The sequence below is a fragment of the Carica papaya genome, chromosome 7 (genome assembly GCF_054855325.1).
Source record: "Carica papaya isolate Zhongbai chromosome 7, ASM5485532v1, whole genome shotgun sequence".
NCBI lineage: Eukaryota > Viridiplantae > Streptophyta > Magnoliopsida > Brassicales > Caricaceae > Carica > Carica papaya.
Genome location: NC_142315.1, coordinates 1,581,218 through 1,608,697, shown reverse-complemented (window position 1 = coordinate 1,608,697; position 27,480 = coordinate 1,581,218). Strand labels below are relative to the sequence as shown.

General features: G+C 34.9%; 8 protein-coding genes and 1 non-coding gene across 11 annotated transcripts; 5 read left to right on the top strand and 4 right to left on the bottom strand.

Moving 5' to 3' along the window:
- The first annotated feature begins 455 nt into the window (after positions 1-455).
- LOC110817891 (uncharacterized) lies at positions 456-1,112 on the top strand. Its single transcript, XM_088206922.1, has one exon. The coding sequence runs from the start codon at positions 741-743 to the stop codon at positions 915-917; it is 177 nt and encodes a 58-aa protein (XP_088063048.1). The 5' UTR covers positions 456-740; the 3' UTR covers positions 918-1,112.
- Positions 1,113-1,563: 451 nt separating this feature from the next.
- On the bottom strand, positions 1,564-3,886 carry LOC110817892 (Homeodomain-like superfamily protein). Its single transcript, XM_088206920.1, has 2 exons — positions 3,349-3,886; positions 1,564-2,388 (listed from the first exon to the last, which is right to left on the bottom strand). The coding sequence occupies exons 1-2, from the start codon at positions 3,813-3,815 to the stop codon at positions 1,638-1,640; spliced, it is 1,218 nt and encodes a 405-aa protein (XP_088063046.1). The 5' UTR covers positions 3,816-3,886; the 3' UTR covers positions 1,564-1,637.
- A 35-nt stretch (positions 3,887-3,921) lies between these two features.
- Positions 3,922-7,290, top strand: NUDT2 (nudix hydrolase homolog 2). Its single transcript, XM_022046492.2, has 9 exons — positions 3,922-4,323; positions 4,450-4,657; positions 5,281-5,346; positions 5,463-5,600; positions 5,796-5,867; positions 5,958-6,008; positions 6,125-6,159; positions 6,372-6,480; positions 6,662-7,290. Exons 2-9 carry the CDS (start codon positions 4,496-4,498, stop codon positions 6,818-6,820), a joined length of 792 nt encoding a protein of 263 aa, XP_021902184.2. The 5' UTR covers positions 3,922-4,323; positions 4,450-4,495; the 3' UTR covers positions 6,821-7,290.
- A 1,086-nt stretch (positions 7,291-8,376) lies between these two features.
- LOC110817943 (Pollen Ole e 1 allergen and extensin family protein) lies at positions 8,377-11,059 on the top strand. Its single transcript, XM_022046669.2, has 2 exons — positions 8,377-9,358; positions 10,521-11,059. Exons 1-2 carry the CDS (start codon positions 9,085-9,087, stop codon positions 10,859-10,861), a joined length of 615 nt encoding a protein of 204 aa, XP_021902361.1. The 5' UTR covers positions 8,377-9,084; the 3' UTR covers positions 10,862-11,059.
- A 150-nt stretch (positions 11,060-11,209) lies between these two features.
- On the bottom strand, positions 11,210-11,283 carry TRNAI-AAU (transfer RNA isoleucine (anticodon AAU)). Its single transcript has one exon. It is a non-coding gene; the product is annotated as a tRNA-Ile (tRNA).
- Positions 11,284-12,438: 1,155 nt separating this feature from the next.
- On the top strand, positions 12,439-14,535 carry LOC110817893 (uncharacterized). The gene is made up of 2 exons (XM_088207745.1): positions 12,439-12,725; positions 14,000-14,535. The coding sequence occupies exons 1-2, from the start codon at positions 12,455-12,457 to the stop codon at positions 14,353-14,355; spliced, it is 627 nt and encodes a 208-aa protein (XP_088063871.1). The 5' UTR covers positions 12,439-12,454; the 3' UTR covers positions 14,356-14,535.
- MTACP3 (mitochondrial acyl carrier protein 3) lies at positions 14,535-16,862 on the bottom strand. Of its 3 annotated transcripts, XM_022046702.2 has the most exons (4): positions 16,704-16,861; positions 15,473-15,681; positions 15,130-15,341; positions 14,535-14,910 (listed from the first exon to the last, which is right to left on the bottom strand). In XM_022046702.2, the coding sequence occupies exons 3-4, from the start codon at positions 15,328-15,330 to the stop codon at positions 14,722-14,724; spliced, it is 390 nt and encodes a 129-aa protein (XP_021902394.1). In that variant the 5' UTR covers positions 15,331-15,341; positions 15,473-15,681; positions 16,704-16,861; the 3' UTR covers positions 14,535-14,721. The 3 variants fall into 3 exon arrangements, with proteins under 3 accessions (XP_021902394.1, XP_021902393.1, XP_088064173.1); XM_022046701.2 differs by lacking the exon at positions 15,473-15,681 and having other exon boundaries at positions 16,704-16,862; XM_088208047.1 differs by lacking the exon at positions 16,704-16,861 and having other exon boundaries at positions 15,473-16,634.
- A 1,101-nt stretch (positions 16,863-17,963) lies between these two features.
- LOC110817748 (SNF1-related protein kinase regulatory subunit beta-2) lies at positions 17,964-22,393 on the top strand. Its single transcript, XM_022046410.2, has 4 exons — positions 17,964-18,806; positions 19,404-19,585; positions 19,690-19,852; positions 21,832-22,393. Exons 1-4 carry the CDS (start codon positions 18,621-18,623, stop codon positions 22,156-22,158), a joined length of 858 nt encoding a protein of 285 aa, XP_021902102.1. The 5' UTR covers positions 17,964-18,620; the 3' UTR covers positions 22,159-22,393.
- Positions 22,394-22,546: 153 nt separating this feature from the next.
- On the bottom strand, positions 22,547-26,531 carry OPT3 (oligopeptide transporter). The gene is made up of 6 exons (XM_022046409.2): positions 25,955-26,531; positions 25,419-25,516; positions 24,164-24,733; positions 23,796-24,051; positions 23,527-23,709; positions 22,547-23,427 (listed from the first exon to the last, which is right to left on the bottom strand). The coding sequence occupies exons 1-6, from the start codon at positions 26,438-26,440 to the stop codon at positions 22,813-22,815; spliced, it is 2,208 nt and encodes a 735-aa protein (XP_021902101.1). The 5' UTR covers positions 26,441-26,531; the 3' UTR covers positions 22,547-22,812.
- Positions 26,532-27,480: the final 949 nt, after the last annotated feature.

Here is a 27,480-nt window from a genome sequence, read left to right as displayed (position 1 = left end):
AAATACAACTTTGTTTAATTCTATACGAATTCTTTGGAGGTTAGACAATATTACCATATCTTATATATATATATATAATTATAATTATATATCACGACAAGAATTAACGTACTCAACTTTTTTTCTTTCTAAATTAAAGAGAATATATTTGTGTATAATTTATATTTTACGTGGAGACGTAGGACAAATTTATTTTCTTCCATTAAAGAATATTTAAGTCCTTCGTGCGCATGATATATATACATACGCACATGTGTGTACGTATCTGTTTATACATATAAAACAGTTAAAACATTACGTGAACATGTATACATTTTTTTTGTGGAAGAGAGAGACACAGAGAGAGAGAGATCGAGTGCATGATGATACGCAAGACACGTGGCATCCACGTGGCTTCATCTAAACGTGGTTTACACCTATATGTGTGTGTGTGTGTATATATATATATATATATGTGTGTGTGTGTGTGTTTGCACACCCCACACCTACTCTGCAGCCTATCGAAACGATGTTCTTGTTCGGGAGATACATATACATTCGGGAAACATTTCTGCATGCATCGTTACAAACAGTCGCGTCTCTATGAAAATGAAGATTTGTAACCTTTCAAACCTTTTAAATTCTCTCTGCAGTTCTTTCACAACTTACGACGTGGGAACATTTCAAGTTCAGATAAGAAGAAGAAGAAGAAGAAAAAGGAGGAAGAAGAAGAGAAGAAGAAGAAGAAGAAGAAGAAGAAGATGGACGAATATGGATGTGGATTTGGTTCGATAATGCTGATGCTGATCGTGGTGGTTTTAGTCTTCTTCGCACCACTGGGAATGGGTCCATTGCAGCCACCTTCCTATTCTCTTCTCATCGTCTTCCCTGTGATTCTCGTTGCCATTCTCATCTTCCTTTCCTACGCGTCCAAGTAATTATTAATGACTTTAATAAGTCATCCGTACATATACATGAATACACATATGTGTATGCATGTGTATGTGTGTGTTAAATGTGTGTCTGTTATTTGTTTAATGTTGTCGTCTGTTGGATTTATCCATTTATGTTGGTTATGTGTAATAAGGGAGAGACTTGAGAGTCTTGAACAATATGTTTTATTTTAATGATAATTATGATTTATATTTTATTTAATATAATTTCATTTTCTTCTTAGAATCATGTTCATGGCCCAATATTTTATGGGTGTTTGTATATCTATATATGCTGGGTTGTGGTTGTAGCCCAATGCATATAAATGGGCCTACTTTGCAAGTAGCTATATATATATATATATGTATGTATGTCCGTTTCAAAGCTTACAACTTTCATGATTTGTTGGGCAAAAGTTGAGTGCTTGAAATTTTGGATCTAGGCAGGAATAATCCATGAAGATTGAAATGAACGACGCAGAAAGAAAATCAAGATAGTACATATATTATATATGTATATACGTCCATTTTAAAGCTTACACCTTTCATGCTTTGTTGGGCAAAAGTTGAGTGCTTGAAATTTTGGATGTAGGCAGGAATAATCCATGAAGATTGTAATGAACGATGCAGGAAGAAAATCAAGATAGAGAGATCAATCAACTGGATCATATACATACATAAACGAACAAAGTATTAAACTTGGTTTTCAATTTCTGAAATTTTCACTCAATTTTCCCTCTTGGTCTCACTCTCATTACCTCCACTCACCAATGAATTTCCAGGGCTCAACAAGCCATTCTTGTATAAAATATCTAATTCCTGAAAATAAGGACAAGCTTTACTCTTTTCAGGATGATGTTTCTTCCCATTTCCAATTGATTTTCTGAAGTACTTGTTGATGTTCTCCCATTTCTCCTTGCACTTTTTTGCACTCCGGGTGTATCCCATGTTAGTCATTCCGGCAGAAATCTCATCCCATATCGAACATTTGCTGACGCCTGTGGTTCGAAATTTATGTTCCATAGCAGTTCGGAGCATTATCAAGGCTTGTACTTCAGCATCTGGCCATCTTCTATTGCTTGGATCACACTTAATCTCTTTCTGAATTCCATTATCTTCCGTGCAAAAGATTGTCGATAATGGCTGCTGGGGTATTTCGATTTCGTGGCCTACTGTACTTTGAATGAAAGAAATAAGAGCTAAGCTACGGGCTGTTTCTTGTGCTCTTGCTTCCTCGTCTCTTCTCATCCTTTCGATTTCCTTCTGTCTCCAAGCTTCTTCTCTCATTATTCTCTCATTCTCCCTCCGCTCCATTGTCTCTATCAACTGTTTATGCATCTGCTCCTGCCTCTCCATCACTTTCTCCACCAATTGTTCCAGGAAAACCTCAAGCTTCTTCCTTGTTTCTCTCTTTCTCTTCCGATTCACAGGCTCTTTAGCTTCTGATGACGTTTCTTTATCACTTTCTGAAGATGAACTGCACATAAAAACAGATAAAAACCACATTTGTTTGCTTCAAGAGAATCATATCAAGAATCAGACTCCAAAACAAACTTTTTCTTTTCCTTCTTACTGGTTCAGAGATTATGACAGAGAGGCAAGCACATGTTTCTTCAAGATTCTTTTATGTCATGCATATAACAAAGTTTTGATATTTCAGGGACTATAGCAAACAGAAGTGTGCGGTACATTGCCAGCACATATATATTGGATTGGTTCCCCATGTATGACAAGCACATATAGATACATATATATATACACACACATGTATATAGTGGATTGATTCCCCCATCTGTATGAAACTGGCATTACACCTTGACTCCCCATGTATGCTATCTATCAGTAAGATAGCTCCAATCAACATAAAGCAAAACATATAATCCACAAGAGATATTAGCTAACTACACAATTGTTTTAAACAGAATATAACTTTATCCCCTCATACTCTTCTGAAATTGCGATTAAAGCAAATTCATTTTGAGACAAACAGGCTAAAATTTCTTCCTCTATTGGCTGTCAAGAGTTGATATAACAGCAACTTCATTATTATCCAACTTGAATCACATTAAAGTTTCTAAATTCCATACCCCTATTGTCAAACTTGCTGAAGAAAAGAAATCCACAACACAAAATACCCATTGAAGACCAAAAATTAAAAGGGTAAAACTAACAGGGGGATGGTGTTCTTGATTTTGGTTCACTAATCTCGCTGAAAAAGAAGCTACTTACTTTAAGAATTCATATAAAATAAAATGATAAAGAAAAATGTGAAAAACAAAAAGAAAAGCAAATGTGAGAAACAAAAAGAAAAGCATAATAATACAGAAACCAAACAAGTGGAGTACAGAAAAAAAGAAGAATACACTAAAAGCCTACGACTAAGTAACAATGCCCTGAAAAATACCATTAATCAACTTCTAAAGGTGTTAGCTTTTACCTCACAGACATGTTCCCCAAACTATTAACAGACCCGCCCCGATTCTCCTCGCTCGTTTCCGACCCGACCCGCTCTAAATCAACCGCATCAGACCCACCACCGCCAGCGTCCGCCATGTCACCAACCAGAGGTTTAACCTGACCGTGAAAACACTGAACTACGTTGCCTCCGCCGAATCCTAGGTCTGGCAGCCTATCTAGGGTTCCGGCGAGTGCAGCGGAATCATCCGGAAACGGAGGCGGAGGATCCTCCATTCGTCCGGAGAATCTGATGGGACGAAGCTTCTGAGGCGGACTAGGGTTTGTGGCGACGAGTGAAGCTATATGGTCCTCTAGCGGGTGAATCACGGCCGTCGGTTGGTGCTGATCGTAGACCAAATCGCAGCCGTTGGTCTGAGGGAAAGGGTCCACGTGTTGAGGGAAGCCATCGATCTCCCGTAACTGGCGGTCGGCGGTAAGCAGTTCCATGGAAGTGGTAAAAATTTTTGCGGCGTGAAAGGGTTCTTTTGAGATAAGAGAGGATAGTAAAACAACGAGTTAAAAGGGTAAAAAGGATTTTGGGCTTATGCAATTACATATTTACCCTTATCAATTTTCCATATTCACGATTTTGTCCCTTGTCAGTCTCGCTTGTCTCTGAAGGGTAAAATAGGGAATGCACAAGTCATTCCCAAACACGCAGCTATACCCCGTGAGTTTGATTGTACGGGTTGAATATGAAGGGATTTTTCGTTCGAAGTTTCGCGGGATTTGATGATCGAGTCATACACGGCGTAGGATGAAATGAAATCAGGTGGTAAATACCCGGAAGAAGAGATGATTATGTCGTCGAAAATCAAGAAATGATTGATGACATATATATATATATATATATATATTGGTAAGCTGCTCTGCATCGCTTTCAACGCCGTTGCTGATGTTTCCATGAGCACAAATATCTCTTGTTTCTCTTCTCTGAGACCTTGAATTTCAAGAGGTACAATATCGTACATTGACAATTTTGTATTAACGACGACAATATCTTTTGATTCTTTTCGGAAACTGTCCAGATTCTATGAATTTGACGGATAAACAATAGTGTTTTCACATTTTGTTTGTATAGGGGGGTTACTGTTGGAGCAGACAATCGAGTTTGGAGTAAACTTAAAATGTCGAGTCTGGAGAGTTGTTTTTCTCAAGTGGAAGAGATTAGACTATTTCCTGGTATCTACGATCATCATGGAGGGGTAACTGTGGAGATTACTGACCGTATGGAGTATGAAATCTTTGCGTCAATTCTTCGAGCATCTCTTCTGCATTGGAGGAAGCAGGTATTTTATTTTTGAATTTTGACCGAGTTTTTGTTGCGATTAACGGCAGTGTTATTCTATTGTTCTTCAGATTCAGTCGAGAGTTCTTTGGTATGCATTATTTTCTTCTTTGTGGACTGTGACGTGACATTTGTGGTTGGAAAAAAAAAAAGCGGATTTCTTGAACCGTCAACGAAGTTACAGGGGGTTTTGTGTCACAACAGTCTCGAGTCAAAAGTTTTTTCCAGCTTAATCAGTTGTAAAATTATTAGTCTAAAACGAAAAGGGAAGAAGAATTCACTTCGTTTTTCACCTTTTAAGTATTTCTTACCAAATAATCATCATATATGTAAGAGTTTATAAATTGGAATTTACTCATTAATGCATTTTTTACTTATTTTTTCAATAGTTTGTAAACTAGACGAGCATATATAAGATTCGAAGAATCAAATCATATGAATAGAAGTATGAAATCTTTTAACTCTTCAAATCTGTGGAGCATAGCAGTGTGAGTCCTTTCCATTAAATATTGTGGAAAATTTATGATTTTTCCTTTTTTTCTTCCCCTCCTCACTTTAAGTTAATTTACCAAATCCACGTGCTTAAATATCTACGGGATGTTCATGTGAGTTACTTTTTGGCAGGGGAAAAGTGGGGTTTGGATGAAATTTCCAATTGAGCTTGTAAATCTTGTTGAAGCTGCAGTTAAGGTAACTTTTTGCTTCTCTGTAACATATGGCTCATGTCCTGTATTACACAATAACCTTCCATGTTTACTTACTTTGTCTGTCGAGTTTGATTGTTTTTTGTAATGCTGTTCATGCAGGAAGGATTTTGGTTCCACCATGCAGAGCCAACTTACCTTATGCTTGCCTATTGGATTCCCGAAGGTGTTCATAGTCTTCCAGCAAATGCTTCTCACCGTGTTCGTATTGGTGCCCTTGTCGTGAATGATAAGAGAGAGGTACTCCCTGGAATTTGGGGGTTTTTTTAACTGTAACAACTAATTATAAATTCAAACTTAGTTTAGACCTGTGTTTTCCCAAAACCTTTTCTTGCTTTCTGATGGTTTTTTTGGTTCTATCTGCTCACGGTGAGGCAGAGATTGTCTGATTTAACTGGTTTTCAAGAACCATAAATTTATCTTACTTGGCATTAGGTATTAGTAGTTCAAGAAAGCAAGGGTAGATTTCAAGGGATTTGGAAATTTCCCACTGGAATTGTTAATCAGGTATGTGCAACCTGGTTTGCTTTTTCATTATGCATAAACGATTATGCAGTTTGGAGTCTTTCTCCATTTACATGGAGTTGTATATTGCAGGGTGAAGATATTTGTGTGGCTGCAGTGAGAGAAGTCAAGGAAGAAACAGCAGTAAGTAATTTTCCTGCCCCTTGTATGCGAATAGCTATGAGTTGTTATACATTTGAGCCACAGGGAGATATTAATTTTATTGAAATAATTTGGTTTTTCTTGTTTCTTGATCCAAGATTGACACAGAATTTGTTAAAGTTTTAGCATTCAGGTAAGACATTTATTCTATAATCATATTTATTGTTCCAAATTAGCTTTTACATAGATTAGTGGATTTGTGAAAGCTTGACCACATTACATCACAAAGTTTAGAATAAAATCTAAGCTCTTGTATCTAAAACTTATTTTGCTTCTTCGAATCACTTCCTGTAGATTAAAAGTCTTAGTAATCAGTAATCACCTTTGACATATGCTTCTTTACAGACAAAACCACAGAACGTTCTTTGAGAAGTCAGAGTTATGCTTTATGTGCATGTTGCATCCTCTTTCGTTTGACATTCAAGAGCAGGAATCAGAAATAGCAGCAGCCCAGGTAACTCTTGCTACCAATAAAGACATTTATAAATAATGATATATAGAATTTTAAATGTAATCTAAACCTTATATATATGTTTGAGATTGTGTTTGATTGATTGCTTATCTAATTCTCACATATGATATTTATGTTAATATATAAAGTTGGGGTTAGAACATAATTTATACATCTAATGCAGTGGATGCCATGGCAAGAGTACATGGCAAAACCATCTCTCCAAGAACATGATTTTTGGAAGCGCATTGTTGCTCTATGCTTATCAGAGGAAGATGGAGATTGTTCTGTGGTTTGCAACTCGAATGTCCCACCTGCTTCTCCTCTTAATTTCTACGCTTAGTATTTTAGGTTTATATTTAATTATATTTCTAACAGTTTCACGTGTGTTTTGCTTCGATTTTTTTTTTCAATTTCTAGTTTAAGTTTCCACCTCTCTACTTTGGAATCTCTAATCACGAGGAATATTGCGATCGAACATCTTAAAAATTAAGAATTGAATTCTCATCATTAGAGATTTCAAAATAGAGAGGCGGAAACCTAAACTAGAAATTAAATAAAAACCAAAGCAAAACACAAGTAAAAGTGTTAGAAACATAATTAAATATAAACCTATAGTATAATTTGATGTGTTTTAAGTTACCACCAACATCACAGTGTTTCTCAATAAGCAATAAGAATTGAACATCTTAAAAGTTAAAAGTAGAGAGGTGGAAACCTACGATTATGTTTTGACTGTATTTCTATGTAACCATCTTGCACTTGTTCTTTAATAAACTTATATACAAATAGATTGTGTATAGTTTCATATAACTGAAAGTGAAATTAATGGTCTTGTTCCCAACCAATAGTACAGTGGGTTTATTGACATAAACTGATATCAAACAGACCTGCATCTTAAGCCAAGTTGAAGAATTGCATTGTAAGTGGAATAAAATTTGATTCTTGGGTTTGATTCAAATTTCAGTTATATAAAATAGTAATGAGAATACAATATATTAGCATCTGTGGTTAAGGTAAGATTTCTTTTAATTTCTTACCTTCCCTTCTTGTTGCCCTTGTCCAAGATATGTAGAGAAGGATGGATTGCCTTCTTGTATACATATATGTATATATATATATATATATATATATGTATACAAGAAGGCATACTTACTAATTATATATATATGTGTGTGTGTATAGTATGCTAGTGCTAGTGCATTACAATTAGGTGGATAATTAATTAGGACATATTTGTGGTACTTTGTATATTTCAAATGGGTTGATAAATCTTTGTAAGAAGTCTCTTCTCCTAATCCGTTGGGACGTTTAATCATCAGAATTATGATAAACTTAAATTAATTCATCATTTGCCACCTACAAATTCTCTCTCTCTCTCTCTCTCTCTCTCTGTATATATATATATATATACATACATGTTAATAATAAGTTTAGATTACCCACCAACTGAAAAGCAATCAGAAACTAGTTTACGTAAAACTGAGCAGATGGAGATAGTTGGGGCAGGCTTGAAATTAGCATATATATATAGACATATATAAATATAATCATATAATGTATCCATATTTTATATAGTAAGATAAAGAAATAATCCATTTATTCGTAAATTATGTTATTTATAAATATAAACATTATACAGATAACATTTAAACAAAAAAATAATTATAATTATATAAAAAAAATATTAATCATGTTTAAGTGTCAAATGATTTTCAATAATTCATCGCTGACGATATTTTAATTTTGGCATTGTCTTTTAAGATATTTAATTAATAATTAATTATAGATAGAAAAAATAAATTTAATTTCAGTAAAATTAAAATTCAAATGTTTAGAATTAATTGAATAATTTCCACGTGTCGAGTTCTAACAGATCAAAAAAAAAAAAAGAAATGATAAGAGTAGGCTACCAACCTCCAGAATTTTTAACACTTCTTCTATTTCTTTTGTAAATTTTTATTTTCGGACATATATATATATATATTACTATACCTATGCATGCCCGTACGTACTTGCTATATTCTGTAGTTTTAATTGAGAAAATAATCTTCCCCAAAGCATTAATATATATATATATATATCTGTATTTGTCTGGTTCATTTTTATACTCTGCAGGTAGGTGAACCCAAAAAAGATCACCTTTGTTCATTAATTTTCCAACTCTTTCTTATTATGTTATTATTTTCTCTGTAATTTCGGTCACCTTATATTGTTTTATATACGTAATACCTATATATACATATATATATATATATGTATTTTTCATAAAACTCCAAAAATGGGTTATTAATTTTATTTCTTTTTTTCTCTTTTGAAGGGTAGATTACAATTTATTCAATATTAATTTATGTTTTAGGTTGGTAGGAGAGAATTTAGAGGAAGCTTTTGACGACAAAAGTGAAAAGTCAACCACGAAGGACATGGTTGTAAATTTTAAGCTTTCATTATATTTCACACACATATATATATATATATATGTCACGGTTGAGCCACCTTTCTTATGTTCTTTATCTTTCCCCATATATATATATATATCCACGTTCTTCGTCTGATCAGGAAGATTAACACAAAAAAGAAAATTCTTTTTGGGACAAAGAAGAGATCATGAGCTGCTTCCGCGGGCGTATACTTTACAATATTAATATTCTTGCGTTGTTCGTCTTCTTCTTAATGTCGATCTTGACGAGCTCCGAGTGCAGAACTTCAATGGCGGAAGATGATCAGAACCCATTATCATACGAGCTGTGGAGCAGAGAGGAGATGGTACGGATGGCCGGCTATGGAGAAGACAAGCTCTCCACCGTCCTCGTCGCCGGCACCGTTGTTTGCGAGGCTTGCTTGAGCGGTGAACATGAGCTTCGTGTCTGGCCTGTTCCAGGTTTGTGTAATTAATTAAATATCGTCTCTTGTTATTAATTAATTTCATCTTATGTTGTTATATATATATATATATCCGTATAATTATATCATGCATATATGTTAACTACATACGCATGTATAGAACTTCATGTATTACTAAAATTTCTGGTTCAGGGTCATGTTTCATTTCTTATAGAATTTTGCTTTCGATGTGGTTGTAAAATAGATAGATTTACAAAACTTGGAACAAAAGAAATTCCCTAAGAGGAGATGTCATGTTAAGTATTGGTAGCTAGTCAATTAGTTTTGTGGGATGGAAGCAACATATACATACATATATATGCACACACGCACACACACACACATGTAGATATATGGTGTATCTATAGGCCAAATTGCAGGTATGAACCAGGGATTTCATTCATAATAATCTTTTTATTCTCCATTTGGGTTCTTAGAGTTGTTATGGTTTCAAGCTTCTTTAGTACTTAAATCATTCCTAATTAAATGAAAGAATATGATATATAGTGAAAATATAATAACACTTCTCATCATGTAAGGAAATTGGGTCATACATTATATGCCATATTCATATGATGTATTTATTTGTATACATAAATATATTTCATAATCATATTATTTACTAAAACTAATGAAATTAATGTATCAATTTATGCCAGCAGCCTTGTCACATTAGCCTTAAATAGGTTGAATAAGCCCATATCAATCACAAAATAAATTAATTAATTCTCTAAACCCTTGAAAAAATACATTAAAAAGACTGAAAATTTTAATTATATTATTGAATTGGTGATAATCAATTTATAATATTTAACTTAATAAAATAAAAAATTTAATTTAATACTCTGTTAATAAATTTATAATAATTAAATTAAATTAAATTAAATATCAACAAATTGAAAAATATAAGTTTTTTTTAATATATATATATATATATATAATTAACTGTTTAAGTAGAATACACACATATGATTCGAATTAAATGTTAAAAATTGTTTGATTTAATTAGCTATGAAAAATTTCATTGAGTTTTTTAAGTTTCTAGCTAGATTTTGACACAGATGAGCGAATTAGCAGAGGAATGTAATACAGCCATATACAGATATATATATATATATATATATATGTACGGGAGTGTAAGTAATGAATTTGGTATACAGGTGCGTCGGTGACGGTGAAATGCAGCAAAAGTGGGGAGAGCAAATGGGTATGGGAAAGAGGGATGACAGACGAATATGGAGATTTCTTGATTGATCTTCCATCGCAGCTCCATGCAACTCCGAACTTGGAGAAAACATGTTACGTGAAAGTTCTCCGGCTGCCGACCAACTCGCAGTGCCGGCCGGCGTACGTGAAAAAACAGAAGGGTCTAAAACTCTCCTCCGTCGGCAATGGCATCCGAACTTACTCCGCCGGACGGATCAGGTTCCAGCACTTCACATCAAAGTCTTCCCCACCATGCATCAGGGTTGGCACAGGTGGTACAAAACAGATTGCTTGATGAATATGTATGTATGTATGTATATATATGTATAGAGATGTATGCGTATATGGCTCATTTAGATGGCGCTTCAGTCACAAATGTTCGAGTTATATATGAAGCTCAAAAGCCCAATGTTTCTTGTCTGCGTGTATATTGTATATACAGAGTGGTGTTTCCATTTTTTTTTTTCCTTATGGGTAATGAATTCTGACGGTATGCAGCTATAAATGTATATTATATATATATATATATATATATATATATATATGAATAATACTTGAAAACGTATTCTATTAAAAATTGGAAACTTATTAAAACAACATAAAAATTAAAAAAAAAAAATGGAAGAGTAACATCCAAAAATGGTGGCCCATGCAGGTCTCGAACCTGCGACCTTCGCGTTATTAGCACGACGCTCTAACCAACTGAGCTAATAGGCCAATTTGTGAAGATCAGATACCTCTAAGATCAATTAGTATTTCTTCACTCCATGATTGGATTTCTTAATCTATATGCAATATATTATTTTTGAGTTATTTTCACTGTTAAATGTAAGAACAATATTCGAGTTCTTAATTGCACGAGAATATAAACGTAATTTTTTATAACATTCTAATTATGAGTTCGTCAGTCAACATTTTGTTCATAAATGTAACGTTTGTTCGTTTTAAATTTAATATTTCGACTTTTGTTACAGTCATTTGTTCATATTGCAATCTTGAGACTCGTTTGGAATGAGTGAAAATATTTCATGGTCTACAAGGTTTAAAAGTGAATCTTTAAACATGTTTTTTGTACCGAAATTTTTGTTGCGTTTATATATAGTGATTGACCTATTGCATGTACAAAAATTATTCAGTAAAGTACTTAATATAAATTTTATATCCTAATATACGACGACAGATAACTACGTGTAAAGTTGTAAAACTTAATTTAAATCATAATTGTTTAAAAAAATAGTAATTTAAGATAAGTGTTCTCGAAGCCTTACACAATTTTACAAAGTGATTACACAAAATAGGGTCAAAACAATAATAATTTACATGAGATATGCATATATAAATACTTATTCATTACTTTTCCTGCCTCTTATTATTATTATTATTTATTTTCTAATTATTAATGTTGGTAATTAATTAAATAGCATATTTGTGTTATAATATTTGATCCCATTCAAAATCTTAAAAAATTACCCCCAAATAAAAAACAAAATATTATTATGTAATGTAATTTCTACAAGTTTTAATATCAATTCATTTAATTAGTAAAATTATTGTGATACACAAAAAATATTTCTTACTATTTAAGATAAGAAAAATCAAATTGGATAAGAAGAAAATTATTTCTTATTATATTAGACTTTAAATGACATAGAAAATTAATGTTTTTGAATAGTAACAAATAATATTATATAATCAAAAAAGATCATGCATTGATCTTTTTGGTCAGAGAAAAGACCAGACAGATTAATGAAGTTAACCCGTCGAAGCTGTACTTACATACATATATATATATATATACTACGTATATATATACACACACAACATACCCACATTTTTCATTTCAAGATTAAACCAAACTTTTCTTCAAGACAGAGAAATAAAAGAGATCATGAGTTGCGAATACAATATTATTCTTGTGTTGGTGATGATGTCGTTGGTTTCCATGTTGAGGTTTGAGTGCAGAGCTTCTTCAATGGCGGACGAGGATGATTACAGAACATATTTTTCACAGGAGTTATTTGGCAGAGAAGAAATGGTGCATGTAGCTGGGTATGGAGAGGACAAGCTTTCTTCCGTTCTGGTCATTGGCTCCATCGTTTGCAAGACTTGTTTGCATGGTGAAGAAGATGATCATCGCCTTCGTCTCTCGCCAATTCCAGGTTTGTAATATAATATATATATATATATATGAATCATTATTATGTAAACGGTTAGTATATTTTCTTCTTTATTAAAAGTTGTAAATTCAATACTTTTGAATCTCATAACTGCGTATATCTTAAACTTCTAAATACGAATATATGTGTATGTTCAAAGTTACATAATTTAAAAATTTTAAAAAATTATAAAATAATAATCTAGAGATTAATCATCTTATATAAAATTATATAAAAAAAACGTAGAGTATACTGGTAATAATTAAAATAAAATAACAAAATTAATTTGTAAGAAGGTCAAATTAATAAATATAAAACTAAATTAATTTTAATTTTTATCTTTTGGGTCTTCTTCAATTCTCTAGTCTTTTTCTTTACTACCAAGAAAACGTATAAGATAAGGTAATATATATATATATATATATATTGGTGAAAAGTCACAATAATTGTTCAAATTAAGACTTGTTATAAGTCAATTTCTAAGTCCCTTTTTTGACCTAAATTGCCATAGACAAGGAAACTACTTAATCTTCATATATAAACCTTGTACATAAATAATTTTGTTCTTAATTAAATTTGCTAATTGAGAGAGATAGAGAGTGAGATAGAGTGAGGGAGAGTGAGAGAGAGAGAGAGAGGGGGAGAGAGAGAGGGGGGAGAGAGAGAGGGGAAGAGAGAGAGGGGGGAGAGAGAGGGGGAGAGAGAGAGAGAGGGAGGGGGAGAGAGGGGGAGAGGGAGAGGGGGGAGAGGGGGGGAAGAGAGAGAGAGAGAGGAGGATCAATTTTACTTGTCGGGTAAAGAAATTGTCAAATTAAAAATATATTAATAGTTGATACGTTTTCAGAAATTGTGTGTTTGAGTCTGACTGTATTTCTATATGTATTTTTATTTAAAAATTATTTATTTTTATACATTATAATTTTTAAAAAAAATTGTGTTCAAATTTAATTGTATTTTGTGTATTTCATTATTTCGAAATCATTTATATTTATTGTAATTGGTGTATGTATATTACATAATTGATGAATATATATATTTTATACTTCAAACAAAAAATGTATGAAGTTTCCCAATTTATGGCAGCACTAGCTGCATCAGAAGATTAATTACTGAATTAATTCATACATTTTTTTTCCAAAATATATTGATAACTATGAAGTGATTACAACATCCTAATTAAATACAAAGTAACAGAAAATATTAATTTTCTAAAATAATTATACCAAGAAATTAATTCTTCATTAAAATTTTTATTTATTTGCTTATGATACTGAAAGTTCATTGTATATCCAGCAAAGCCAATATGGGATCTGAGATCATTTCAATACTTGCAGATGCCGTGGTGACTCTGAAATGCAGGATGAGAGGACAAAGCAAACCAGTTTGGGCAGAAGCAGTGACTGACAAATATGGAGATTTCTCCATTGATCTCCCTTCACAGCTCCATGCAACTCACAACCTGGACAAAACATGTTTGGTGAAAGTTCTTCGGATACCGAATAACTCCCGGTGCCAGCCAGCTTATGTCAAGAAGCAGAAAGGCCTAAAATTCTTGTCAGTCGACAATGGTGTCCGTACTTATTCTACTGGAAGGATCATCTTCGAACATTTCACCTCCAAGTCTTCACAATGATGCATCGGGATTGCCAGAGGCAGAAAACAGATAGCATGAATCGGATAGGCTTCATGATGACTCATTTAGATGGCGCTTCAGTCACAACACTTGAGTTATGTAAATGAAGTTCAAACATTCGGTTTTTCCTGTCAGTTCCATGCGTACATATGATATTCTGTTGTATGGAAAGCTATGAATATCGATAAGCATATATGGAATACATACACGAAGAGAATTTCTTAGCGTTCAACTGAGATCACCGAGCATAGTATAAATTAGAGAAGAATGAAGGACAATTATTGGTTTAATAAACTGTGAAAGCAACTAATTAACAGTAAAAAGTATGAAGCAACTTCTAAAATTTTCACCCAGCTGGTCCATGAATCAGGACTCTGTTGCTTTAGACTCAGTTGTTGAAACAATGTATCTTGCAACATCGGCACAGCAAGTTAACTTGTCTGCTTTTTCTTCCGGGATCTCGATTGAGAACTCTTCCTCAAAAGCCATGACTAGCTCCACCCTGTCTAAGCTGTCCAGTGACAGATCTTTTTTGAAATCAGCTGTTTCAGTAACCTGTTCAATTGCCAAGTGAACTATCATTTATTTCCTCGAAACTATAATAAGCGCTAGAGACTTTTTCTCAATGTACGAGATTCTTAACAAATACTGATTCTTATAATTTCACCCAGTAAAGAGAGCATTTTGATGCTCACAATTTATAAAACTGAAGTATACAGATGAAGTGTGAAGAAAACAAATAGAGAGAGAGAGAGAAGGAAGTATCGGAATTACCTTATGGGAATCAATTTTATCGAATTTCTTGACCAATTTAATCACTCTATCCATTATTTGATCATGGCTGGTACTTGTTGATGTGCATATCAGCTGACTGAGTCCTCCCTTGAGCATATTCCCACCCTGAATGAGGAAAATTGGCTGAGAAGATCCTCTCAACCTCACGTGATGCAGGATGAAGTTCCTAATGCTTTGCATTTCGAGCAGTCCTGATATTCAATACCATTTTTATTCAAGTCCTCACCCACAAATCAGATAACAACATTCTAAATTGCATGTATGAGCTGAGATGATGAACAAATATAAAAACTACATTTCCCAAGCCCAGGAAAATTCTTACATTGATGAGGTTTCGACTTGGATTTAAGTCAATCTAGATTCCAAAATACAAGAAGTATCTTGGCCTCAAGAAATTAGAACTCAGCCGGATACGTATGCTCGGCAGTAACACTAAGATAGCTCCATCATTACAAAGAAAACTTGAAGATCATGCTTTACGGTTGAGGCCACTAAATTGAATCTTATTCGAGGAAGCTTCTAGGAAAGTTCCTATGCAAAGAAACAACATCATGCATATAATTTCACAGTGGAGTCGAGGACCGCTCTATCAGATATTATGTTACTTATTTCTTTTTCAGATCAAAAAACCTTATGTGCAACATAGTGCAAGTAAACAACATTAGACAATGAGATTTCAAGTCTCAAAACTCCAGGATACATTATACTGATACTAATCAAGTGCAAGTCACAACAAGTTATTGGCAGTCACTCGTGACATATGGGTTAACAAGTAAACCATTAACTGTTAAATAATTGCAAGGTGATGAAGCATTTTCGAATAGGATTTCCACTAAATTGTCAATGATTAACAACCAGCATCTCACTGGTGTCATCTCATTTGTTGTTAATCAATCTGATTGATTGACAACAAATCTTTTCACAAACTCAACATGCAATTACAAGACTGTTTTTGATGGTTCATCAATGAAGCATAAGACCATGAATTTACGAAACAATCCATCCTAAAACTCCCTTGTTTTCTGATAATCCTCATCATTCAAATACTCTGGTATTTATTATACACAAATGAATGACATCACTTTGCCTCCAAAAACGCCCACAGTATTCCACACCCAGATACCAAGAAGATTAAAAAACTAAATTAACCCATGTAAAGACGAAAACCCAACTCTTCATAAATCAAAGCACCGCCTACTTCCAACCAAAACCTGGTTAACAAACAGTGGGTCACTAAGCTGATGAATATAAAACTAGAGAACCCAGTGCAAATGATAACGAAAGTAATCAACTTTAAAAGCGTAAAGACAAAGCCCAACTCTTCATAAATCAAAACACCGCCTACTTCCAATCAAAACCTGGTTCCGGAACAGTGGGTCACTAAATATAAAACTAGTGACCCCAGTACAAATGACAACGAAAGTAATAAACTATAAAAGCAGAAAGTACAATCAGTAGAGCAATAATAGACATAGGGAAGAGAAGTGTCGACCCACGAGACTGAACTGTGTATTTAAAGCGTAGAATCAGAGATAGTTTAGAGTGAGTCTTACGTGTTTGATTAAATGCCGCAGAGAAAACAAAGAAACAGGGGTGAGTGGAGCAGGTGCAGCGAGGCGAGGTGGGCGGTCACTTGGAAAGCTGAGTCACGCGTGGCTTGTCGGTCTTTGTATACGGACTGCGGTTGCTGGTCTGAGGTTAGAGCCTGTGTGTGGACCCAATTTAGTGATGAAAGCCCTAGCCCACCCACTATCGTTTAGGCTTTTAGGGCAACAAATGTGATTTTATGTTATTTATTTTTCATTTAATTAGTATAATTAATTTATTTAAATATTATGTGTAATTTTTTTAGTGCAAGTACATATTTAATTAATTATTTAATACATATTTATCATAACACAATTTTATAATAACGAGAACATAAAAGAAACATAATCTAATCTAACCCACTATTTCTTAAAAAATAGCGAAATAACAAATACCATATAAAGAATAGTAATTTGTAACATTATGTGCAATATAACATTTATAAGGTATATTAATATTTTTAAAAAGAAATATTATCATGGATAATAGTATCAAAGGGTATCGTCCGTATATAAGATAATTACGTATCCGTCAAGTAATTAATGATCGTTTTAATCTCATTCCAATATTTCATGTTATGACCTAACTAAATAAAACTAAAAGTGTTAATTCATCTGTTTTTAATTTTTACAGACTCAGTTTTTATATTTTTGAAAGTTAAGATATACTACATATATATATATATAACTGTTTAATATTATAATATAAAAAAAAATTGAAAAGATTGATAATTTTTTCTATATTTAAATTTAATGTGAGGAAGAAAAAGTTAAATTACAACTAAGCAAGACCAAATCATAGTAACCTAGGAGTTCTAACCTTTGCCCCCCTCATGAAGTAGATCTGGATTCCACATCAATGAGTTACATGGACCTTTGATTGCAATAAGCTTTGTCCTCTTGTTCTCCATATGGTAAAATTACCCTAAAGAGTAAAAAGAATAATAATTTATACTATATTTTTATGTAATCACATTTCTATGGTCTATAAAATTATTAATATAAACAGATTTGGAAGCAAGTGTCCTGCTCAAAGTTCACAACTTTTTTTTTTTTTGTTTCCTATTTCTTATGTTGGATTGAAATTTCCATGAAACTACCAAAATAATTTAGTGATGGTAAATTAGTTAAAAAGTAAAAAAAAAGAAAACATTGATTGTTCTCCCTTTCTACTTTCTGTGAGTAAAAACAAAAAGAAAAATACAATATGCTGAAAATGGTGATAACATAAGGAAAAATGGAGGAGGGTAGCAACAAAGAACAATGATGATGTACCATCAATGGCCATAGCCGAGTGACGGAGGCAGAGAAAGAAAAAAAGAAGGGCTTCAAAAATTATATTGAACTGATAAGGTTTAGATTTTTAGACGAGAAAAATGGCAGTTTTTTCTTTTGTGGAGAGAGAAAACTAAGCAGGAGAAAAGAAAGAAAGATGGAAGGAAAAGACTTCGTCAAATGATGACGTGACCACCACCACCCAAAACCCATCATCTCCTTTATTGGGCCACCATTCGATCTTCCAAACTCGTCGGAGAATATTTTTTCAGCTCTTTCCCTTTTCCCTCTTTCCTTTTTTTTAGGTTATTTCATAAGAAAGAAGAAAGCTTCTCACTTTTTCTCTTATCTAGCTCTCCTCAGTTTCATTCCTAAGTTTCCTTCTTCAATTCTCTCGATCTTTCCCCTGATTCTCCTACTTGGGTTCTTCTTTTTCGATGGGTTTCTCTTGAGTTTTCCTCAGACTAATTGATTTACAGAGGTGGGTTTGATTCGTATTGAGGGAATCATGAACCGTTTGTGAGATTCTCTAAGTGGGAATTTCACCTTTTGGGCTTTTTTGGTTATTATTCTAAAATTTTATACACGATATAATTGTTTATTTATGTAATGGGGAACGTGAATGGAAGAGAAGATGAGAGCAGTAGCCCTTCTGTGGTTGACGAGGAAGGAGGCAACGGCGTGCAAGAAGCCACGGGTGCACCTCATGGGACTCATGTGGCGCCTGAGCTCATGGGTCAGTCCCCTCCTCACAGCCCTCGAGCCACCCGGTCTCCTTTGATGTTCACTCCTCAGGTTGGTCATTCACTCTTTCTGCCCCACAAATTAATTTTTGTTTTGTGCTGTTTTTCTCGTTTATAGGATCTTTTTTTTCTTCTGCTAAAGAAAACGGTTTCTATCTATGAATTTAAATTCCGGGTTACCTGTCAATGAATCACTTAAGATGGATCTCGTGGAAACCAAAAGATGGAAATGGATTTTTGGCTTGGCTGGAAGCTTCTTGGATAATATAGTTTACCCTTTTTTATAAAAGTTTGGTCTTTTAATGGATTTCACATAGTTTGAAGAGCTATAATTTGTTTTTTCGAAAAGAATCTGTGAAAACCATAAGCTTGCAGTTCTTCAGGATCCGTGCTTGTTACATTGAGTTAAATGCTTAATCCACATGAAAAAGTTATTTGATAAAACATGTTCGCTATCCAGTTTTGATATTATTGTTAGTCGGAAAAAAATAATTGCAAAAACATCTGTCTTGACTTTGCATGATGGATGAAATCTTACTAATCTGAATTTGTATCTGGCAAATGAATTAGCTACTGTCATGTGAATCTCTGTATACTTGTTCTTTGTCCATCCTATTTTTGTTTTCTTTATGTATTCTTACTCTCCCAGGTTCCAGTGGTTCCACTGCAAAGACCTGATGAAATTTCCAGCCCAAACCCTTCATGGATGCAAACCACTTCAGGATACGAGGATATGTACAATAACGAGCAAGGAATTCCGACAATGATCACTTGGAGCTACGGTGGCAAGGAAGTTTCTGTTGAGGGATCATGGGATAACTGGAAGACAAGGTTCTAAGAATTAACGGCTTTATATTCATTCTTCTGATTCAATACATCCTTTTTTTAGAATCATGTATGTACCTCACACTTTACTCATATGGCATGTTAATCAGAATTCCCTTGCAGAGATCTGGGAAAGACTTCACTATCATGAAAGTTCTGCCGTCAGGTGTTTATCAATACAGGTTTATTGTTGATGGACAATGGAGGTATGCACCAGACTTGCCCTGGGCACAAGATGATGTCAGCAATGCTTATAACACTCTGGACCTACAGGTAAACTTTACATTCGCTTTTCAGTATCCATGCTTTATGATTTTGAATTTAGAGCATTCTTATTAATCTAAATTGGTGAGGTATGATGATGAATTGCAAGTTAACCTCAATATCTTGGATTTTTTTTCTCTCTGTTAAATGATTATTTGTAGCCAATAGTCTCAAAAGTTAAAGCTAGTAGTAAATTCAAGTCAGTAGCAAAGGGCGCATCGTGCTAATTTCATATTTATATTGTATCTTAGCAATATCTTGACTTTGACTCTGCAGAAAAGTTTTTGGTCGTTTCCTCCGCTTTAAATTGTACGACCCCGGTTCTGTTTAGCAGTGGATAGGTATAAGGAATAGAATCATATGTTGGATCAAATACAAAAATTTAGGGTCTTGATGCAAAGTGGAAAAGAACTTGAGGGGGAAAAAGATTTAGGGTTTGGAGAGAGCAGGATGGCTTGGTTTGAAATTTTAGTTATTACTTAGTAGTGAGTTAAGAAGTTTGTTTTGCCGTTTACCTGACTGATGTGTTACTACATTGTTGCTTCCAAAAGATAGCGCAGGATGTAGCTTAAAAAACACGATAGTTGTGGCTAAATCTATCCTCCGTGAAGAGCTTGAAATATATAGAGCTTCGAGCTGTGAGTGAAGGCAATTAAAACAAGAATCCTTTAGTAAGTACAGACTTTAGTTAATGCTAAGTGTGTTTTTTTTATTGAGTTCTATTGAAGATGCTTGGTATTGCATTCTGATATGAGCAACTTACTGAAAGTTGATGATCATTATATTAATTCATAGATTTAGGTTTAGTTCCTTTTTTTTCTTTCTTTTTTTTTTCGGTAGAAACTTCATTTGTATTTTCATAAGTAATTTTCTCCACTCAGGTTCTGTAAAACTTTTATCATTGCATCTAAACTGAACTGTTTTTACTAAATCCATATTTTGTTTTTGTATATGACCTGAGAGCCTTCTATTGCCTTTCCATATAAAATTAAACATAAGTATTTATTCAAACCACCATTTGCAAAAAAATGCTAAGATCCAATGCCAGCCCATTATCTACGCCCTTTTTCCTCAAAAGTTTATCTGTTTAGTTAGTTTTTTCTTTGTAGAGAAAAAGATAATGGTTCTAAAAAGGCACCAAGGAGTTGTCATTTCGTATCCACAGCTTCATGTAGGCCCTTATTTAGTCAGTTTATGAAGTGAAGTTTCCCATCCCTTTATTACCTTCACTTAGTCACGTTTTTCTTTTAGCGACTCATGTATCATTTTGTGCTCACATGTGTGCTACTTGCAATTTTGATTTTCTTGAATGTGTTTGCTAAAGGGATAAGTATATTCTTATATTTCATCTGTGTCATGTATATCACTATTCTTGTGTTTTTTATAACATCAAGGTACTACAATCTAATGTTTTGTAAGATTAGAACTCTACATCTTAATGCTTGTAAGGTTATAAATCAAATATTCATGTGATTAGAACATCACCTTCGAATGTTGCTTCACATTTGTGTACGGTGTCGTAGCTGAGTTCAATTTTTTTTTCTTCTCAAAGTTTCCTTTCTTGGTTGTTAGGTTTAATTCCCAAAATCAGGTTGGTTCAATTCTGATTTTAAGAAAACTCCGAGCGGGCTGAAATGGATTTGGAATTGTTGACCTTGTCCCACATTTGAGGCATAGTTTGGATTTTTAGTTTTTGTTTTTTAATGGTGGGTTGAATTTAGTTTTACGGAGGAATCCGCCTTGAACCAATCTGTTGTTACTCATAACTGTAGCCAATTTTTCTTCTTCTTTTCTTCAACTTTAGAATGCTTCTCATCCTTCTTTTGGAGTGTCTAACATCAAGAATTATGTTAGCGAGCAACTTGATTTCACCAATTATTTGGTTTGAAAATCTCTCTTCAGCCCGCTTTTTCAAGGTTACAGCAACCTCAATTACATGATGACACTAATTCATGCCACAAATAACTCTCTTTTTGACTGATCTGCAGGATTATGTTCCAGAAGATCTGGAAAGCATATCCAGCTTTGAGCCACCTCAATCTCCAGATTCATGTTACACAAACTTACAACTTGGACCGGAGGATTTTGCAAAGGAGCCACCCCTGGTTCCTCCTCACCTTCAGATGACGCTGCTTAATATGCCATCAGGTGCCATGGAGATTCCACCTCCTTTGTCAAGACCTCAGCATGTGATCCTTAATCATCTTTACATGCAGAAAGGGAAGAACAGCCCCTCTGTAGTAGCACTTGGTTCAACAGATCGATTTCTTTCCAAGTATGTGACAGTTGTTCTCTACAAGTCCTTGCAGAGGTAACACAATTGTTGTAATGGGTATTAGTCCTTGGTCCCTCTGTAGTTAAAATAATTACCAGGAGGTAGGTGCTATGCCAATGGCTTAAGTTAACTTTGAAAGGCATTATCATATGAAAACGTCGCCTGTATTTTACATAATGCCCGGGATGACTATTTATCCAACCATTTATCTACTTGTTCAAGGGGTAGTTTTTGACTTGGCAATGCTAAATTTTTCCTACTAGGATCTCTTCAAAGTCGCTTGTCTACACTTGATTTTCCTTGATTCGTTTTAACTCATCTCTTTATATATTGTCTCTCAGATTTCTCAATGTATAATAGGAAAGCTAGTGAAATTATAAACCAAAATACTTGAGGTGAAGTAGGTATAGTATTATAAACCAAAATACTTGAGGTGAAGTAGGTATAGTATCTTATTCAATGGTCAAGGATTGACAAGTACAACAAACAGCCAAATTGTTTTTGGCAGAAGTAAATTTCTGCTGTTAGACCCAGAAGAAGAACATCTTCATTTTGATTAACCAAAAATGTACAAAATTTGCGAAAAAGAACAAAACAAGCTGAGTCATAGAATTTTCTCTATACCCATCTTCAGGATATTTCTCCTTATACTCCTAAGACCAAAACAATCTCTACCTTGGCTGGCATCACATCTTCAATGAACAGGACATTTGTCAACTACAATGCCAGGTGCGGTAGGACATGTTGCCAGGGGGCAGTGATCAATATCTGTTCCCCACCATTTCAGGTTATGTCCTGCATTCTGCAAAGCAAAGAACAACAGCACTCCCATGAAAGCTGTCCCAGCATCAAGTGCTGCAGATAGAACATAGTTATACTTCTGCCACCACCTCTTGTGGTATCGGAACACAAAGAAGTTGAAGATGGTGCCGGTAATAAGCCAGCTTGCAATGTTTGTTGGAGTAGCTGGTGGCATACCGGCAAACCCATATGATATAACAGGAATATTTATTAAGGGAATCCATTTCTTATCAGGAAATATTTTGCTTAATATCCAAACAGGAACAGGCAAGAAAGCTCCAACGAGAAACAACCAAACCAGGTTTCTGTACAACCCTTTTGGTCCAAATAGCCGTTGTGGTCCAATCAAGCCCCAAATTACTGATGCATCAAAGGTGACTCTGTATTTAGGGCATGTCCATGGGCTTTCAGGATGCAGTGCTTCAACATCACAGATGTTCTCAATGCTTTCAAGCATCCACCATGCCACTGCCAAGTTAACAGTACCTGCAACTAAAGTCCCCACAAGCTGAAGAGGAGGGACCAAAACCCACAATGTCATTTACTTATAACCCAAAGGGAATGTTTTTTAACGGTTTTGATGTATAAATTTCTTATGCGCAGATACCTGGGCTACATACATGCACCTCGGTGGAATTTTCATGTAATGCCCTAGTTTAAGGTCTGATAAGAAAGAGAGAGCATGGATTGTGCTGATTCTGCCATAGATCTTGAAAAGCAGGTTTGCAATGGGTTTTCCTGGTAGAATATACCCAATTATGAACTGTGCTATTATGTCATATCCAGGTTGCTGCAACCAAGAATAGGTAGTCTTATACACAACATTGCCAAAATGTGTTCACAGTTTAAAAAAGATCAGAAAGTTGAGCTGCTTGCCTGGTTAGTGGTTGCTTGGATGACTCCAATGGGAAGTGTAACAAGCCAAGCTAGGAAGAAAGCGAAGAGCATCCCCCACCATGGCAGCTGCACATCTTCTTTCCACACAAAAGACATGATCAGGGATAACACTATGCTTCCAATTAACAGAATAAAAAACCACCATTCAGGCACTTTTTTATAACTTTGCATCAGTCTTGAATGGATGTCCAATTTCACATTCTTCATTGCTGATTTGCTCTGCCTCCAAATATCTCTGCACAAAACAAAAAGTATGTAACTCGGCTGACCAAGATTAGCAACAAGAATGAAGGCAACCATCCAAGAAATAAAAAATGCAGTAGATTGCTTTTAGTGAAACGGCATACCTGCCATTAAAAAGAGCAACATGAGTAAGGGTTGCTGTAAATCTTGCAAATCCCGACCCGATTGACAGGGCAAACAAAGGGCTTAGATAGAGTTTCCCATAACTATTATAAGCACTAACATCAAGCTCATACTGTGGGGTTAAGATCCTGGTTGTGTCATATTTATGCCCAGTTGTGGTGAAGAGCTGATTAGAGAATATGGGGAATTTTCTGGCATCAAAGGTGTTGAATTTCCAGTAACATAATGGTACAATAATGTATATAAACATGATAAAGCCAACCCCAACATTGAGGATTGAAGACCAAGGGGAAACCAGTGGACTGCCATGGTAAGCTGAAATCCCAGCCCAGTCAAGGGTAAGAGCACCAATCCCTAGTCCATGGTAACCTGAACCAATCTGCTGAGCTGTAATGCTATGAGGCCATACCCAGCAGACCCATGAGAAGAATGTCAAGATTGGGAGCAGATAGCCAGGGAGTGCATAGTACAAGAAGCTTGCTGTGAGAACAATCAGGAAAAATTGCATCCTTGTCAAGCCTTTTGATTTGTCATCCTTCTCATGAAGTGCCCTGCAATAATAAAGTTCTTAACTTGATCAAGACAAGGAACCCAATATTTCATAAAGATTGTTTGATCTAAGATTTGATTGAACCTATGAACCCAACTCAATCAATCCGAGAATTGAATCAATTCAACTCGAATTGATAAAAGAGTCAGTAATCCAGACCCAAATAATTCCCTGTTGCCATGATATTCTGAGAATATAACCACAGTCAAATTCTTCCTGTAAACCACAAATAAAAGTAAGAAAGTCCTTCCATCATCAACTGGATAACAATATTATATACTTTTTGTTTTATGCTTCTTGCCCATACAGAGAACCCTACATCAACCAGGCAAAACAGCCTTTTTTGGCAGATTCTGTACCAGTGAACATGCACTCTGCCATTTGCCAAGAAAATTTTCAAACAAGAATCTAGAAGGAGAAAAGGTGGCACTTTGCTCACGATATGAACAGTCTGCAAGTGTTAATATTTCCCTTGAAGCCTAATCTATCTAACTCAGTTCAGAAAATCCAGCCCTACTAGTCCTAGTTGACTTCAATTACCAGATGTAAAGCTGTGCTTTTTGTTAACGCGGGACCCATAACAAAAAAAGAGTCCAAGATTCAAATGTTCAAATTTTCTTTTCCTTTCCATCGTTTTTCTCACCAACCAAACAGGAAACTGGGAAGACCAAAGGAGAAAAACAGACCTGAACAAAGAAACCTGAGCAAGGTTTGCAGGCCACCACATCTCGATAGGATCAACCAAGTACCTCCTCAGCATCCCAGCCCATCCATATCCCAATATCTGCAATAAAAAGAAAACAAATAATTAAACTTCTCAATTAAAAAAAAAAAACAGCCTGAACTTTACAGAGAACCAAACAAGTCGACAATAATTCTTATGTAAATATCCGAAACAAGTGGGAGACTCATCTGTTCTTGAAAAGAAAATCTAAAGAGATAAAAAAACTTCAAAATTGAAACTAAATGGGTCCACTGAGATTATAACTGTTAAAAACTTACACACTATCCGGAAAAAAAAAAGCCATTAATGCACTAACTTAAAAAAGAAAAGCTCGTTAATTTGAAAACAAGTTACAGTATCGATGGCACATGAATTTTACACTAAACTAAAAAAATTAACTTTCCATATCTGCCTTAGATTTATATTTCACTCTTCCCATTTTCCACAACAAAAAGACCTGTAACTTTCTTAAAGGAAGAAGAAAAGTGAGAAAGTAACCTGAGTTGTGAGGACGATGAGTAGCGCACATAGAAAATTCAAGCTTTGCTTATAATAAGCCTTCATTACTGTAATGGCACCAATCGAGTACGCATCACCCCCACCAAAAGACACTCCACAGTTAGCGAATATAGTAATGATAACATGCTCCTTCATGTTGAACGGCCCTGGGTTCAAGCTAAACCTCCTGCCAAGAACACTGTACTCTCTCCTGGGCAGGGTCCTGGCCATGAACCTACCAATGGGCAAGACGGCGATTTGCATGAGAATAGCGGAGATGGTGAGCGGCTGCGTGCGGTACGTGAAGAAAGTGTTGAGAAAGATCAATAGGACGCACGAGGTTAAACCCAGAAACCATGCTCGAAAAGTCATGACAGGCAGGGCGGGATCATCCGTCTCCGGCACAACCAGAGCTACTTCTTCAACGGTGCACCCCTCGCGATCCTCCGTCGACTTCTCTGCGTCCGTACGGTTCACGGTCGCCATTGATGTGAAAGAGAGCCTTCTGTTTTATCTTCCACCTATCTCTGTCCGTGTTGTCTGTGAATTATTAGTTCTGCAAGAGTCGTGGTTTTATATGTTGGACAGAGAGTGCTGGGTACAAATGGAGGAGAAGGAATGTGGAAAGACGAAAATGCCCTTGTCTTCTTCGGTTTCACTTCTCTTTGTAGACTCTGAAGACTTGTAATTGACCCTTTGTGTTAATTACTATAATACCCTCGAATTTTTAATAATTTTGGAAATATTTGTCTTGAATAAGTATATTTTATTGGGTACGTACACTTCACAATAAATTATTTAGTTATTAAAGATAATATTTTAATTAAAAAGTGTGAAATAAATTATTTTTAACGTAATTATGACGGAGGACAAATCCGTCAATTCACGCCTGCATGACGTCACAACCTACGCTTGCAGCAAAAAAGGGGATTAGTATAAAGATGATATGATTAAGTGGAGGGAGTTTGTTTGTTTATTTAAGTTTTTAAAAGACATCGGCCCTTTGCTTAATTTTCCGCGCGTGTGAGCGTCACGTGCCTCTGGGCGTCTGGCACACTTCGGCTGCAGTTTTGACAAACGCCAGACCCGTTCCGGGGCCCACTTGGTTGTTCCGCGATGGAATTACGGGCCCCACTCGTGACGGATCAGAAAACGCCGTCAGACGACAGACCCTCGGTTCGCGAGGTGAACGAGTAACGACGCCGTTAAGTTTCCGACAAGTAGGTGCCACGTCGAACGAGAAGCTTGTGTTCTCCTGGGGTTGTGTGGAAAGGAGACAAAAGAAGTGGGATCCACGTGGCAGCCATGTGGTACGTTTAACATTTCTTTTTTTTTTTTTTTTAAATTTTATAACAAACGAATGAATGAAACGCAGAGTTTTGAATAATGACTGTGTAATCTTGAATTATGATTTGCATTAGCACTTTTTTAAGGTTAATTTTTTTATTATTAATTTTTAAACCAACCTAATTAAGTCTTAAGTGACTGTTAAATACTAATAAATTAATTCATGGTAAAGTATTATT

Excerpts from the sequence above, each read along its gene's own strand:
- NUDT2 (XM_022046492.2), top strand. The coding sequence starts at position 4,496 with ATGTCGAGTCTGGAGAGTTGTTTTTCTCAAGTGGAAGAGATTAGACTA. Across the intron at positions 5,601-5,795 it reads TCGTGAATGATAAGAGAGAG|GTATTAGTAGTTCAAGAAAG; the intron begins GTACTCCCTGGA and ends ACTTGGCATTAG. Across the intron at positions 6,481-6,661 it reads CAGAAATAGCAGCAGCCCAG|TGGATGCCATGGCAAGAGTA; the intron begins GTAACTCTTGCT and ends CATCTAATGCAG.
- LOC110817748 (XM_022046410.2), top strand. The coding sequence starts at position 18,621 with ATGGGGAACGTGAATGGAAGAGAAGATGAGAGCAGTAGCCCTTCTGTG. Across the intron at positions 18,807-19,403 it reads CTTTGATGTTCACTCCTCAG|GTTCCAGTGGTTCCACTGCA; the intron begins GTTGGTCATTCA and ends TTACTCTCCCAG. Across the intron at positions 19,853-21,831 it reads ATAACACTCTGGACCTACAG|GATTATGTTCCAGAAGATCT; the intron begins GTAAACTTTACA and ends ACTGATCTGCAG.
- OPT3 (XM_022046409.2), bottom strand. The coding sequence starts at position 26,440 with ATGGCGACCGTGAACCGTACGGACGCAGAGAAGTCGACGGAGGATCGC. Across the intron at positions 24,052-24,163 it reads GTTGCTCTTTTTAATGGCAG|AGATATTTGGAGGCAGAGCA; the intron begins GTATGCCGTTTC and ends TGTTTTGTGCAG. Across the intron at positions 23,428-23,526 it reads GGTGCATGTATGTAGCCCAG|CTTGTGGGGACTTTAGTTGC; the intron begins GTATCTGCGCAT and ends CCTCCTCTTCAG.
- LOC110817891 (XM_088206922.1), top strand. The coding sequence starts at position 741 with ATGGACGAATATGGATGTGGATTTGGTTCGATAATGCTGATGCTGATC.
- MTACP3 (XM_022046701.2), bottom strand. The coding sequence starts at position 15,330 with ATGCAAAGCATTAGGAACTTCATCCTGCATCACGTGAGGTTGAGAGGA. Across the intron at positions 14,911-15,129 it reads ATAAAATTGATTCCCATAAG|GTTACTGAAACAGCTGATTT; the intron begins GTAATTCCGATA and ends GCAATTGAACAG.
- LOC110817943 (XM_022046669.2), top strand. The coding sequence starts at position 9,085 with ATGAGCTGCTTCCGCGGGCGTATACTTTACAATATTAATATTCTTGCG. Across the intron at positions 9,359-10,520 it reads TCGTGTCTGGCCTGTTCCAG|GTGCGTCGGTGACGGTGAAA; the intron begins GTTTGTGTAATT and ends TTTGGTATACAG.
- LOC110817892 (XM_088206920.1), bottom strand. The coding sequence starts at position 3,815 with ATGGAACTGCTTACCGCCGACCGCCAGTTACGGGAGATCGATGGCTTC. Across the intron at positions 2,389-3,348 it reads TTGGGGAACATGTCTGTGAG|TTCATCTTCAGAAAGTGATA; the intron begins GTAAAAGCTAAC and ends TTTTATGTGCAG.
- LOC110817893 (XM_088207745.1), top strand. The coding sequence starts at position 12,455 with ATGAGTTGCGAATACAATATTATTCTTGTGTTGGTGATGATGTCGTTG. Across the intron at positions 12,726-13,999 it reads TCGTCTCTCGCCAATTCCAG|TTCATTGTATATCCAGCAAA; the intron begins GTTTGTAATATA and ends TGATACTGAAAG.